General features: G+C 42.3%; 1 protein-coding gene across 1 annotated transcript in view; it reads right to left on the minus strand.

Annotated features, from left to right (window-relative positions):
* Positions 1 to 2,054: 2,054 nt before the first annotated feature.
* Positions 2,055 to 15,886, minus strand: part of SCN11A (sodium voltage-gated channel alpha subunit 11) — a 79,968-nt gene continuing 66,136 nt past the window's right edge. The window contains exons 25-26 of the mRNA XM_042236508.2: positions 10,004 to 10,274; positions 2,055 to 3,580 (exon numbers count right to left, since the gene is read on the minus strand). Coding sequence (XP_042092442.1) covers positions 2,553 to 3,580; positions 10,004 to 10,274 — 1,299 coding nt within the window. The 3' untranslated portion in view covers positions 2,055 to 2,552. The remainder of the gene's footprint in view (positions 3,581 to 10,003; positions 10,275 to 15,886) is intronic.

The following is a 15,886-nucleotide window of genomic DNA, read 5'->3' on the forward strand; positions in this document are numbered from 1 at the left end:
GTCTGCACAAGGCAGTGTTGCACTGGCCCTCCAGAACTTGTCTGTTGACTGAACTGAGCAGGGACTGATTTGCCTGGGGAAAAGAAGTCTCAGAAGACAGGGGGCTGGCTTCCTGTGTCTGCAGGATTGTCTACCATGAATAGTCTCAGGAGAGCTGAGCTCAGACCAACATCTCTGCCTCTTGTGGGTATCCTGGATCCTTGCACAGTGACAGCCATCTCTGTGAGTTTTCTAGCACCCATCCAGGGTTAATTCACCACTTCCTTCACCCCTCTTTAACCTTCCGGCTCTTTGAGCAGCAGGCTCATACCGAGAGATGCTGTGCTACTTTTAGAAAAGAACGTGTCGGGCATTTGCTGCCATCTAGTGAGGAGGTGAGGCTCAGCCTCTTGCAGAAGCCAGAGGGATCCTGTGCTCTCCCCAGGAGCTGGCTCCAGGAATCCAGCACCAGTGACATGGACCATGTGGGGATGGACAGGTGTGTGTGCCAAGGCACAAGTCATTGCACAGAACAGATAATATTCAAGTCCCTAAATTGTAATCTGGAATAGGCAAGACCATATCCTTCCAGACCCTCCCTTACCTCCAGCCAGGCGATGTCCCTATTAGAATCATGACCAACTATCTTTTCCAGAAAACTTGGTAGGAATCTGTAAACACCGAGAGTTCGTAATTGGAGGCCTCTTCAGGAAGCTGTAGATAATCCCCAGGGCCTCAAGCAGGACTGGTTGTGGATTTAGAACTGGTGATTTCCACACAGCTCTTGCAGTCCTGCCTGGGAGTCCCTCTGGCCCTGTCTCAAAAGTGCCCTAGTTCTGGGAACAAGCACTCCTCTGCCCCAGTATGGCACAGATGCCCGGGCTCCACCTGGTGAGTGACTGCACACACCTGGGTTATTGTAAGGAACAGATGAGATTATGCACGGCAAATGCTTAGCCAGTGTCTGACTTGCAGCAAAGGCTAAGTCTATTAGATATTGATAATGATTAGATAATGATGTTACTACTTTTACCAGTGCTCCAGAGCACAAGGCTGCCTACAAAACTCACAAAATTTAGGCCCTGGACATGAATACATTGAGTCATGGTTAGATCTTGTGTACATTGAAAATAAGTTCCCTCTTAATATGCCACAGCATCCAGCTTTGGCCTTACCTCCACTGGACAGTGAGGGGCAGGGCAGAGGCTCAGGGCTCAGACTCCAGGCTGCTGACAGGCACATCACCTCCTCCAGCCTGTCAGAGATACAGGATTCCAGGGCTATTTCTGCAGGATTTTCCTGAGCCTAGATTATTACGCTGTAGTTCTTTGCCCCCAGTCCAGCTAATGTCTTGCTTGGCCTCTGGGAATCTCCAGTTTTTAGGGAGGTCCTGGGCTACTTCTGGGGCCAGGCCCTTCTGATTGACTTGGTTGTTCTCTGGGCTGTGTTTCATGCATATATTCAGCCAGAACTGAATGTAGGGCTCATCAAATGACTGAGGTCTCTGGCTAACCATTATGTCTTATGGCTCCCCTGCCCTGGGGTCCAGGTGTTGTGCTAAGTGGGGTGCACTCTCCATCCAAGGTGCCCACTGCAGATATTTCACCGGAAGTGAGACTGTCTTACTGGTTCCAGTCAATGGCGTGCTCAGCCAGCTCTAGGCAGCTCATGAGAACTGACTGTGGACATCTTTCCCAACTCTACATTCAGAAACATCATGTTGGTAGCTTGAAACTGGTCATGAAGGGAGTACTCGCCACAGAAATCAGTAAACACGACAAATCACGGCTTGTTTCCTTTTTCCTGAAGAGCAGTTATTATGCACTTATCAGCATACCACTGGCGATCGCCTTTAATTCCAACTTAGGTTCCACATTTAAACCACTACTCACACAAGCACCAAACAAAAGGATTTTTAGTGTATTATCCGAATGAAATGCAAACTGAAAGCTTCATTTATTTATTTTTTCCCCACACATATATAACAGATATTGCAGCTAGTGAAAGATAGGGTAGTAACTGACACAAATCATGATCATGCTTTTAGGTTTGAAATAAACTCAAAATATTCAACATTGGCTAAAAGAAGTCTGCAATAAGTATTTATTGGCAGGTTTTGAATTCTCACTTAGCATGCGAAAGAGCTATATGTGATAAGCCACATACTTTTACTGGGGAAAACATCCAACAAAGGTATTGGACACAGTACTCAGGAACACATGGGAAACATAATTTAAAACTTTAATGTGTTTTTTTGTTTCTTATTCTTTTGACATAATTCAAACTGTGCTTCGATCCTCACATTAGTATGTCTTCTATAGACCTTTCTAATGTCTTTTTCTTTGTTAAAACTGTACTGGTAGTAATAGTCAGGCACCCTTATCTCGATAAGAATCCTTTGATGTGAGCTTTAAAATATTTTCTTTCAGCCAGGAAAAAAAAAAAAAGGAATGGCTAGTTCGAAGAGCTCTAGTTTTGAGTACTTGTTTGTACACAGAGCTGTGGATGGCTTGGAGCTCAAGAGGCTGGAGGCAAGGCTTGGAGGCTGTGAGGTATGGGTGGAGGTGTGGGGCTCAGTCATAATGGACCTTGCCCTCGGCCACCCCAGAGCTGGGTAAGTCTCCATTGGAGAGTGTCTGGAGGGTTGAATGAGGCCTGTCTTGCAAGGTACACTTGGTCTTCATCATGTACTTTCGAAAGGCCTTTTGAATAACAGCAGCACATCTTTCCTCTTCCTTCCTTTTGGTGGTGGTGACTATGGGTTCATATAACTTCTTGAAAGGGTTTGCCTCCATGAACTTCTCCTCTATCGCTGCTTTCATGCTATCCAGGCCACTGGACTCACCAAGTACCCTCGTGGTGAAAGCGAAGAGAATATCCAAGCAATGGAGACGATCTCCACTCACCATTGGCAAGTCCATGACTAAAAATTGGTATTTATTTGGCTTTGCCACACGCAGAGGCTCAGGAAGGGCATCAGCAAAGTCAGAAAGGGCAGAATAGTTGATAAACTGTGTTGCTTCTGGGTCAAACTTTTCCCAGACTTCGTAGAACATTTCAAAGTCATCTTCACCCAAAGGGTCCTCACTTTCTTCAGTGGCTACATTGAAGTTTTCTAAAATCACAGCAATATACATGTTGACCACAATGAGAGAGGAGATGATGATATAAGTGACGAAGTAGATTATGGCTATGGTAGAGAGGTGACAGCTCTCTGTCTTGGGGTCACAGGAATTATTTGATTTTAACATGGGGCTGAGGAGAGAATCCCAGCCTGCCGTCGTGGTTATCTGGAAGAGGCAGAGCATGCTGCTTATAAAAGTTTGGAAGTTGAAGATGTCATCAATTCCAGAATCTTCCTTCACTTTGCGAAAAGAGTTCATACCAAAAATGGCATAAATAAACATAACCAGAAAGAGGAGAAGACCAATATTAAATAGAGAGGGCAGGGACATCATCAGAGCGAAAAGCAGAGTTCTGATTCTTCGTGCTGCTCGAACAAGTCTCAGGATTCGGCCAATCCGAACCAAGCGAACCATTCTGAACAGTGTTGGAGGGAAAGGAATCTCGGCTTGGGTTTCCAAGGCAGAAACCACGGTACCTAAAGACAAGGAGGAGGGTCAATGAATTTCCAGCAGACAGATTGATTTTAGACATATCCTGTCTCTCCTGCTTTCAGTCTGAGTGAGACCAACTTTTTACCATTACTTTTCAGCTTATGTACAAAATTAAGAAGTTTTTTACCCATATCAGGGAAAAAATATATATGTGCCTTAAACTGGAGAGCAATCTTCAAGGTTCATACAATTTAGATAGGAATTTAGATGGGTCAGGACATCTAAAAAGACCCTTCAAAGAAAAGAAATAAAATGCAGTTTATTACTATTTTGTAAGTTACCTAATGGACTTGAAATACATTATCATCTATGTTGGTCATTTAAAATTACTCATGGGGTAGCAAATATAACAGTTTTCCATACTTATTATATACATAGAATGGAAAACATATAAACTATTGATGGAGTCATTTAGATTACAATGCAAAGAGAAATTTCTGCTACTGAAGGTTGGCTTGAGTGTGAGCTATCAGTGGAAGCTGTACACCCCTAACCCCAAGGTTTCTTAAACAAACAGGTTCTCACTGGAGAGAAATTTGAACACAGCCTGCTGTAGGCAAGGACAGAGCTAGAGAAAGAAGGTAGTGTTGCGTGGCTTGTCTTTGGGCTAAAACTGCCAGAGATTTCTCATCTTTGTCAATACGCTCATTCCAAGGACTTCTGGAAGTCCAAACTCAAAAAGCTATGGGAATAAATTGGAGACAGTTTCTCTGTTATTGTAAATATCCCAGAAGTGGCATCTCAAGCAGATGTTTCTGCAGACTGCTGAACATTTGGCCTAAAACATCATCCTGTTTTCTCATTGCTTGCTCTGCAAGCAAGTGATACAAGGATTTAAAACAACACACATTTTGACCCAAATATTACAGAATGGCTTGGGCATGCTTGCCTCACAGACACAGGGCCTTGTTCTTCCTCTGGGGATCCTCTAAGGTCATTAGGTATGACAGACAGCCAATTTTTTTGAGATGTGGAATTTTTACCATTTTAGCAACAACTGGATGAGGTTCCTCCTTTAAGGTCCGCTTCCTCTGTGAATATTTCTTTGAGTCATCAAGCTCACAGTAATTTGTCTTTCCTGTGAGCTCAGTTCTTTCGTGCAGCAAGTGATTTGGGGTTCAATTAATTTCTCTGTCTTTTTCTGATTCCTTAATGTGGTAGGTCTTAATTTTGTTGTTGTTCAGTCACTCAGTTGTGTCCAATTCTTTGTGACTCCATAGACTGCAGCATGCCAGGCCTCCCTGTCCTTTACCATCTCCCAGAGTTTGCTCAAACTCATGTCCATTGAGTTGGTGATGTCATCCAACCATCTCATCCTGTGTCACCCGCTTCTCCTCCTGCCTTCAATCTTTCCCAGCATGAGAGTCTTTTCCAGAGTCAGCTCTTTGAATCAGGTGGCCAAAGTACTGGAGCTTCAGCTTCAGCGTCAGTCCTTCCAATGGATGTTCAGGGTTGATTTCCTTTAGGATTGACTGGTTTGATCTCCTGGCTGTCCAAGAGACTCTCTAGAGTCTTCTCCAGCACCATAGTTCAAAAGCATCAGTTCTTCAGCACTCGGCCTTCTTTATGGTCCAACTCTCATATGCGTACATGACTACTGGAAAAACCATAGTTTTGACTATAAGGACCTTTGTCAGCAAAGTGATGTCTCTGCTTTTTAATATGCTGTCTAGTTTTGTCATAGTTTTTCTTCCAAGGAGCAAGCATCTTTTAATTTCATGGTAGCAGTCACTATCTACAGTGATTTGTGAGCCCAAGAAAATAAAGTCTGTCATTGTTTTCATTTTCCCCCCATCCATTTGGCATGAAGTTACGGGACTGGATGCCATGATCTTCATTCTTTGAATGCTGAATTAAGTCAACTTTTTCACTCTCTTCTTTCACCTCCAAGGGGCTCTTTAGTTTCTATTCACTTTCTGCCATTAGGGTGGTATCATTTGCATATCTGAAGTTATAGATATTTCTCCTGGCAATTTTGATTCCAGCTGTGCTTCACAGCCCAGCATTTCACATGATGTACTCTGCATATAAGTTAAACTAGCAGGGTGACAATGTACAGCCTTGACGCATTCCTTTTGAAGCAGTCAGTTGTTCCGCGTCCGGTTCTAACTGTTGCTTCTTGACCTGCATACAGGTTTCCCAGGAGGCAGGTGAGGTGGTCTGGTACTCCTATCTCTTGTAGAGTTGTCCACAATTTGTTGTGATCCTCAGAGTCAAAGGTTTTAGCGTAGTCAGTGAAGCAGAAGCAGATATTTTTCCAGAATTCACCTGCTTTTTCTATGATTCAATAGATGTTGGTAATTTGATCTCTGATTCCTCTGATGTTTTTAAACCCAGTTTGTACACCTAGAAGTTCTCAGTTCATGTACTGCTGGAGCCTAGCTTGAAGGATTTTAAGCATAACCTTGCTAACATGTAAAATGAGTGTAATTGTATGGTAGTTTGAACGTTCTTTGACATTGCCCTTCTTTGGGATTGGAATGAAAACTGACCTTTTCCAGTCCTGGGGCCACAGTTGAGTTTTCCAAATTTGCTGACACATTGAGTGCAGCACCTTCATAGCATCATCTTTTAGGATTTTAAATAGCTCAGACAGAATTCCATCACCCCTAATTAGCTTTCTTTGTAGTAATGCTTCCTAAGGCCTATTTGATTTCAGACTCCCAGATGTCTGACCCTAGATGATGATCACACCATCATGGTTATCTGTGCCATGAAGATCTTTTTTGTATAGTTCTTCTGTGTATTCTTGCCACCTCTTCCTAATATCTTCTGCTTCTATTAGGTCCATACCATTTCTTTCCTTTATTGTGCCTATCTTTGTATCAAATGTTCCCTTGGTATGTCTAATTTTCTTAAAGAGATCTCTAGTCTTTCCCACTCTGTTGTTTTCCTCTATTTCTTTGCATTGATCACTTAGGGAGTCTTTCTTATCCCTCCTTGCTATTCTTTGGAACTCTGGATTCAGATGGATATATCTTTCCATTTCTCCTTTGTCTTTCGCTTCTCTTCTCAACTATTTGTAAGGCCTCCTCAGACAACTGTTTTGCCTTTTTGCATTTCTTTTTCTTGGGGATGGTTTTGATCACTGCCTCCTGTGCAATGTTACAAATCTCTGTCCATAGTTCTTCAGGCACTCTGTCTGTCAGATCTAATCCCTTGAATCTATTTGTCACTTTCACTGTTCAATCATAGGGATTTGATTTAGGTCATACCTCAATGGTCTAGTAGTTTTCCCTACTTACTTCAATTTAAGTCTGAATTTTACAATAAGGAGCTCATGATCTGAGCCACAGTTAGCTCCCTGTCTTGTTTTTGCTGATGATACAGAGCTTCTCCATCTTCAGCTACAAAGAATATAATCAACCTAATCTCAGTATTGACCATCTGGTGATGTCCATGTGTACAGTCATCTCTTGTGTTGTTGGAAAAGGGTGTTTGCTATGACCAGAGCATTCTCTTGGAAAAACTCTGTTAGTCTTTTCCCTGCTTCATTTTGTACTCTGAGGTCAAACTTGCCTGTCACTCCAGGTATCTCTTGACTTCCTACTTTTGCATTCCAGTCCCCTATGATGAAAAGGACATCTTTTTTGGTGTTAGTTCTAGGAGGTCTAAAGAAGGTCTTGGAGGAGGAAATGGCAATCCACTCTAGTACTCTTGCCTGGAGAATCCCATGGATGGAGGAGCCTGGTGGGCTAAAGTCCATGGGGTCGCAAAGAGTCGGACACAACTGAGCAACTTCACTTTTACTTTCTAGAAGGTCTTGTAGGTCTTCATAGAAGCATTCAACTTTATACTCTTCAGCATAGTGGTTAGGGCACAGACTTGGATTACTGTCATGTTGAACAGTTTGCCTTGGAAACGAAGAGAGATTAATCTGTCATTTTTGAGATTGCACCCAAGTAGTGTCATGCATTTCAGACACTTTTGTTGACTTTGAGGGCTACCCCATTTTGTCTAAGGGATTCTTGCCCACAGTAGCAGATATAATGGTCATCTGAATTAAATTCACCCACTCTGGTCCATTTTAGTTCATTTATTCCTAAAATGTCAATGTTGACTCTTGCCATCTCCTGTTTGACCACTTCCAATTTACCTTGATTCATGGACCTAATGTTCCAGGTTCCTATTCAACATTGTTCTTTATAGCACCAGACTTTACTTTCACCACCAGACACATCCATAACTGGGCATCATTTCTGCTCTGGCTAAGCCTCTTCATTCCTTCTGGAGCTATTTCTCCACTCCTCTCCAGTAGCATATTGGACACCTACTGGCCTGGGGGTGGGGTGGGTGTTTAATCTCTCAATGTCATATCTTTTTGCCTTTTCATACTGTTTGTGGGGTTCTCAAGGCAAGAATGCTGAAGTGATTTGCCATTCCCTTCTCCAGTGGACCACATTTTGTTAGAACACACCATGACTCATTCATCTTGGGTGGCCCTACGCAGCATGGCTCATAGTTTCATTGAGTTATACAAGGCTATGATCCATGTGATCATTTTGGTTAGTTTTCTGTGATTGTGGTTTTCATTCTGTCTGCCCTCAGAGGGATGAGGGTAAGAGTTTGTACAAGCTTCCTGATAGGAGGGACTGGCTGCAGGGAAAACTGGGCCTCACTCTGGAGGGCTGTACCTTGCTCAGTTAATCTTTAATCCAATTTTCTGCTGATGGGAGCAGCTGTGCCTGTAGTTTGGCCTGAGGCGGCCCAGTCCTAGAGTCTTCAGTCTCTATGGGAGGCTATAGGCTGTATTCTGCTGCTGCTAAGTCACTTCAGTCGTGTCTGACTCTGTGCGACCCCAGAGAAGGCAGCCCACTAGGCTCCCCTGTCCCTGGGATTCTCCAGGCAAGAACACTGGAGTGGGTTACCATTTCCTTCTCCAATGCATGCTGCTAAGTCACTTCAGTCGTGTCCGACTTCTAGCGACCCCGTGGACTGCAACCTACCAGGCTCCTCCATCCATGGGATTTGCCAGGCAAGAGTACTGGAGTGGGTTGCTATTGCCTTCTCCGATAGGCTGTATGGTAGGGATAATGGTGACCTCCTTCAGTTACTGTGAGCTCTACGATGCCTGGCACTGCCTGGAAAAAGTTCAGCAAATAGTGGAATGAATGAGCTGCTCTCTGCATATTGGAGGAAGAGCTCTTTAAGGGCTCAGATGGTTGCCAGACTCATCATCATTTTCTAACTTTATTGCTGCTGTCAATTTCACCAGGACTTGTGCTTGAAACTGACTAATAAAGATTAACAGTCTATTTAACCATAAGCATGTTGAAAGATCTATTACTAAACCTTATCTACATAAGTTTCCATGGCTAAAAAGTAGAACAGACTATGAACTGTACCATTTCCTTGGTCCCTGAAACATCTGATTGTTGCTATCATGTTAAGAACCAAAATATTTTGATCCAGCATATCTGTTTATTGCACCCTTTCTGAGATAAAACAGAAGCTTCCGCTTGTGAAATCCGTTTTCACTGCCTTCATGCTCTTTGAACAATGAGAAGAATCCGTAGGCAGTTTTACACAATTATGGTTAAATTATCAGTTTAATTAAAGCAGAATTCAAAAACCCAGAGTAAAATCTTATAGCTTAGTCATGAAGAATTTACCTTTGAAGTTAATGTATGTGCATGTGCGTGTATATGTTCCATGAAAAGGTGTATGGCAATAACCCTCTTTTTCTCCCTATTCTTCTTCTATAAACCTTAAGGTTAATTTCTGTCCACAGTTAAGAAAAATACAGTGATTATAGAGTGAAGCTAGTTGGTGAGTGAAACCCAAGCAGTTGACACACTATGTAGTTTCCACTATAATTTAAGTTAACATGAGATACAGAATAAAGAAAAAGCACTATTTGTCCTTATGACACACTCTTGCAAGCCCCATCCAGGCTGAGCCATGGAGGCCCTCTATAAAGAAGAGGTATGGGAAGGCCCAGCAATGTCACTGGGGCACAGTAATTGTGATCTGACATCCAAAAGGATTTTGAACTAGGGAAAAAATGGAAACTAAATGCCAAATCCTTACAACAAGAAATGTTCTTTAGGCCTTATAGTTGTAGAAGAAAATGGAACTTTGACTCAGTTCCCTGGATAAAGCAGGTAGCCCCACAAAAACTTCTAAGTCATCTTAATTTCATCTATCCCCACTGAATAAATGATCCACATAATTACTTAACTCTATTTCAATTGTGTAGATAGTCAAGGGAGTGGAAATTACTCTGTATTTTCTAGCAACTCCCCAAAGAGAATGGCATTCATTCATCTATTTTTTTTTCCCCAAAAACCACATTAAATTTAATTTTTTGCTCTGTGGCTACTCTGGACAAAATTCCAAATGATAAGACTTACAAGTTTACTTCTTGCTCTCATACTAAAGCCCCTCTGGTTGCCAGTTTTACTTACTAACAATAGAAAGGACCACGATCACACAATCAAATAAATTCCAGCCATTGGTGAAGTAGTATTGCCTCAAAGCAAAGATTTTGATGAGACACTCAATTGCAAAGATGACCACAAAGGCCAGGTTGAGACACTCAAGTAAATGTTTCATGGTGTCCGATTGGTGATGTGATTCAGCCATCATGCTCAGCATGTTGAGGAGAATGAGGATGATGATAATGACGTCAAAGACCTGGTGTGTGACGAGGTCAAACACAAAGCCTTGGCATTTGTTCTGAGGAAGAAGAAAAAGGAATCATAAACGATTTGGAGTTGTAGGAATGAAATCACATACATTAAGAGGCACATACAGTAGCATTTGTCCTCTCTTACATTTAAAGTAGTTTCTTGGAAAATGCACACTTTTATAGGGCAAGAAATTCTTCTAATAGATATTTTTCATTCAATTTCACTAAATTTAATTAGAAACTGGTTTTAAAATGTAGGCATACAGCTTTAATTCCATTTTGAAACTAAATAAATACATAAATTTTTAGTAACAACATAACTTTGATGTGGTGGATGATTTGTTTTTGTTGAAATAAAACAGCTCATGTTGGGTTTAATCATTAAAAAGTGAACTTTGGTCTGTATATTTCACCTACGTCTGTATTTTGACTTTAATAATGTTAACGCAGAGGATACTTGCTCACATACTTCTGTTGGACAAGACAGAATTAACATCTCCAAGGCTCCATTTGTTAGTTTAGAATAATCAGACCTTATACTTAACCAAAACTCTGTATTCAAGCAATTCTTGAAAGCCAATTTCCTAATTCTTGTTCACTTGACGATAAGGCTAGATAAATGGGATTCTGATCCGGTGATTACTAAAACTGGAAACAGAAAAACTGATTATTTCACATGAGTACTGGTGGTGACCTTGCATATTCTTTCGTATATGGCTGACCTGCTCCCAGGGAAAGGTGTGCTGGTTGCTCTAGTACCGGTCCTGACTCAAGTTTGCATGCCTTGTCTACCGTGCGCAGTGCAATGCCTCAACTATCCCACTATTTCCTTTAATCTCTATAAGGCACGACTTTGTTGTTTGCTTAAGCGGAAACTGTTCTTTAGCACAAACTCAGACACTGATATTGTATGGCATTCTTGACTATACATTGGTTGTTTATGTGTAATATATATATATACCACATGTATATATTAGATTATTTCATATTATATATCATCTAATCAAAGTATGCACATAGTGTTCTATTTAGAAAATGCACAGACCCCTACCAATTCATCTTTATAGTCCCAGGCATCTGTTAGGGTAATCCGGGCAGAAGATGATGTTTTGTGGTGGTAACAGTACAGAAAGACATGAGTTTTTAGGTTTAAGAACTAACATGGAAGTAGAAGCAGGAGTCCAAGAGTGTTCTAATGGAGCAGGTTATGGGAAAGTTAAGGCTGAGGTTATAATTTCTGCTTGGTGGTGCATTCAATCAACTGGAGAACAGCGATGAGAAGTTTGGGGGAGAGATGATGGATGTGTCCTGGGCACACTGGGATTTGAGGTGCCCAGTGGGACATCCAAGGGACATGGGCAGGTAGAGGTATGGGTCTGGAGCTCAGGCAGAGAGCTGGAAAGCAAATGTGGAGTTCTATGGCCTCAGAACTGATATGAACTAACATCAAGAGAATGAATGCTGTCACTATGGGAGCAAGGGCAATGAGAAGAGAAAGGGTTGGAATAGCAGCAGAAGGGCATTACATGTAAGTTGATGTCTTTGAAACTTTGCTCCAGGAGCTCTAAAACTTTTGTCAAGGAGTCTGGAGAAGAAACTTGAAAGTAAAATGCATTTCCTATGTGAGAATGCATCACGGAAGTCAGAAAGGACCTGGAGAAAAGATACTTTTAAGGATGCTCTCCAAGAAAGCAGAATAAAGGCTGAGAATAAATGTAAGGGCATGGTAAGCACTGGCCTTACAGTTCAACTCTAATATTGAGAAAATGGAGAAGATTAAAAATATAAGCTACCAAATGTGATAGAGGATAAAAAAAAAACTATGTTATTTTAAGATACATTCTATGTATTTTAATGTATTATACATACATTCTATGTCATTTTACAGTGACTTCTATACCTCAGGATAATTCTTAAAGCCTGTAATGAAGCTACCTTGTGGGAATGCTTTAGGTAGAAATGATTGCAGATCCCTTGGTCTTACTGCTGGAAAGAATATCCATCACTTCTCAGGTTAAAACAGCTGTACTTCCCTCTCTATGCAGTTGCTACTCCAAAGCTCAAAAGATAATATGTAGATTTTAGAAGTTAAAAAAAAAAATCTATGAGGAGTTATGGGCTAGCGTGTCTAGACTATAACATGCTCAGTCGTGTCTGATTCTTTATGATCCTATGGACTGGGGCCTACCAGGCTCCTCTGGCCATAGGCTTTCACAGGCAAGAATACTGGAGCAGAGGACCATTTCCTTCTCCAGGGTATCTTCTTGACCCAGGGACTGGACTCATGTCTCTTGTGTTTCCTTCATTGGCAGGTGAATTTTTTACCATTCGCACCACCTTGGAAGCCCAGTTAAGGGCTAACAGCTGATTCAAAGACTAAGCTCAAATTCAGACACCAGGGGATAGGGTTTTGTGTTTACCTCATGCAGCACTGCTCTCTGGAATACAGAGTTTAAGATAAATGCTGGGCATTAACTGAGCTGCACTTGGTTGTCGGAATCACTCACTGTGAAGCCATGATTGGAGGGCCACGCAGGAACGTCTCTGGGGTCACACCTGCTCCCCGATGAGACATGCAACAAACAAGCTGTAACAGAGTCAGGAGTGGAGGCGGCAGCACCCCGTGGGAGCGCAGTCCATGCCCACTTCAAGTCCACCTCTTGCCTTCTGACACGTCCTGCGCAGCATGTGTGTTGGGTGCTCAGTCACGCCCAACTCTTTGCAGCCCCATGGACTGCAGCCTCCAGGCTCCTCTGTCCATGGGATTTTCCCCGCCAGGCAAGACTACTGCAATGGGTTGTCATGCCCTCCTCCAGGGGATCTTTCCAATCCAGGGATAGAAACTGTGTCTCCTGTGTCTCTGCCTGCATTGGCAGGTGGATCCTTTTACCACTGAGCCACCTGGGAAGCCCAGTGCAGTGGAGAGGCCTAGAAGCTGCATTATGTGCCCCTGCAACTTCTGTTCAGCTGTGTGCGGCACTGCCAGCTTCACATCCTTCATGAAACAAACTAGTAAATGTGTGTCTCATGAGTCTTTTAGTTAACTCCAAATCTGGGCCCAACTGGTACTGAATCAGTGGCTGCATATCAGGCACATATAAATAAAAATTCTCTTTGCCTTTCTTGTTGGCTCGAGTTTAAATAAGAACTGCAAAATGTTTGCTGTTGTTCAGTCACTAACTCATGTCTGACTCTTTGTGACCCCATGAACTGTAGCATGCCAGGCTCTTTCCGTCCTTACACTATCTCCTGGAATTTGCTCAAATCCATCTCCATTGACTCACTGATGTCATCCAACCATCTTGTTCTCTGCCATCCCTTTCTCCTTTTGCTTTCAATATCTCCCAGGATCAGGTTCATTTCCAATGTGTTAGCACTTTGCATCAGGTGGTCAAAGTTTTGGAGTTTCAATTGCATCATCAGTCCTTCCAATGAGTATTCAGGGTTGATTTCCCTTAGGATTGACTGGTTTGATCTCCTTGCAGTCAAAGGGACTCTCAAGAGTCTTCTCTCTAGCAACATACTTTGAAAGTATCAATTCTTCGGTGCTCAGTGTTCTTTATGGTCCAGCTCTCACATCTGTGTGTGACTCCTGGAAAAACCATAGCTTTGACTATAGAGACCTTGTTGGCCAAGTGATGTCTCTGCTTTTTAATATCCTGTCTAGGTTTGCCATAGCTTTCCTTCCAAGGAGCAAGCATCTTTTAATTTCATGGCTACAGTCTCTGTCCATGGTGATTTGAGAGCCCAAGAAAATAAAATCTGTCACTGCTTCCACTTATTCCCCTTCTATTTTCCAAGAAATGATGGGGCTAGATGTCATGATTTTTTCAGTGTTGAGTTTCAAGTCAACTTTTTCACTCTCCTCTTGTACCCTCATCAAGAGGCTCTTTAGTTCCTTTTCACTTTCTGCCATTAGAGTGGTGTCATCTGCATAGCTGAGGTTGTTGATATTTCTCCCAACAATCCTGATTCCAGTTTGTGATTCATCCAGCCTGACATTTTGCATGATGTACTCTGTGCTGTGGGCCTCCCTAATAGCTTAGTTGGTAAAGAATCTGCCGAGAATGCAGGATATCCTGGTTCAATTCCTGGGATGGGAAAATCTGCTGGAGAAGGGATAGGCTATCACCTCCAGTATTCCTGGGCTTCCCTTGTGGCTCAGCTGGTGAAGAATCCACCTGTAATGCAGGAGACCAGGGTTCGATTCCTGGGTTGGGAAGATCCCCTGGAGAAGGGAAAGGCTACCCACTCCAGTATTCTGGCCTGGAGAATTCCATGGACTATACAGTCCATGGGGTCACGAAGAGTTGGACACACCTGAGCAACTTTCAGTTTCACTCTGTGGTGTGCTTAGTTGCTCAGTCATTTCCAACTCTGTGGGCCCATGGACTGTAGCCTCCACATCAGAGTTAAATAAGCAGGGTGACCATATACAGCTTTGTCATACTTCTTTCCCACTTGGAACCAGTCAGTCATTCCATGTCCAGTTCTAACTGTTGCTTCTTTCTTGACCTGGTTTCTCAGGAGACAGGTAAGGTGGTCTGGTACTCCCATCTCTGTCAAAGGCTTTAGCATAGTCAGTGAAGCAGAAGTAGATGTTTTTCTGGAATTCCTTTGCTTTCTCCCTGGTCCAGCGAATGTTGGCAATTTGATCCCTGGTTCCTCTGCCTTTTCTAAATCCAGCTTGAACATCTGGAAGTTCTGGTTCACAAACTGCTAAAGCCTAGCTTGAAGGATTCTGAGCATAACCTTGCTAGCATGTGAAATAAGCACAACTGGAACATTCTTTGGGATTTCCGTTCTTTGGGATTGGAATGAAAACTGACTTTTCCAGTCCTGTGGCCATGGATGAGGTTTCCAAATTTGCTAGCATATTGAGTGCAACACTTCAACAGTATCATCTTTTAGGATCCGAAATAGCTCAGCTGAAATTCTATTACCTCCACAAGCTTTGTTTGTAAGTAATGCTTTCTAAGGCCCACATGACCTCACATTCTATAAAGTCTGGCTCCAGGTGAGTGACCACACCATCACGATTATCTGGGTCGTTAAGACCTTTTCTGTATAGTTCTTCTATGTATTCTTCCCACTTTTCTTAATCTCCTCTGCTTCTGTTAGGTCCTTACCATTTCTGTCCTTGTGAAGTCACTTCAAAGTGAAATTAGTACTTGAAAACGAGTATGGTACTTAAAAGCTAGATTTGACTTAGATAAATTGAAGTTCCACATACTGTTGTCAGATGAAAACTCTACAAATATAATTTTATCATTAAACTTATGGTAAAAAATTTTCATTGTATAAATTCTAAACAGTTGTCCTGATATTTATAGACATTTTTAGTGCAACACAAATGTTTAAACCTAGGGGGATGGATTTTGTGCCCTAAAACATACTTCTTTATTCAACAAATCATTGAAAACATACTTAATGACTGGCTCTATTCTGATTGCTGGGAATAGCAGGAAATTAAACATACTTCTAATAATTTAGGGCTTCCCTCATAGCTCAATTGGGAAAGAATCCACCTGCAATGCAGGAGACCCCAGCTCAAATCCTAGGTCAGGAAGGCCCGGCTGGAGAAGGGATAGGCTACCCATTCCAGTATTCTTGGGCTTCCCTTGTGGCTCAGCTGGTGAAGAATCTGCCTGCAATGTGG

This window comes from Ovis aries, chromosome 19 (genome assembly GCF_016772045.2).
Source record: "Ovis aries strain OAR_USU_Benz2616 breed Rambouillet chromosome 19, ARS-UI_Ramb_v3.0, whole genome shotgun sequence".
In the NCBI taxonomy this organism is placed as follows: Eukaryota; Metazoa; Chordata; class Mammalia; order Artiodactyla; family Bovidae; genus Ovis; species Ovis aries.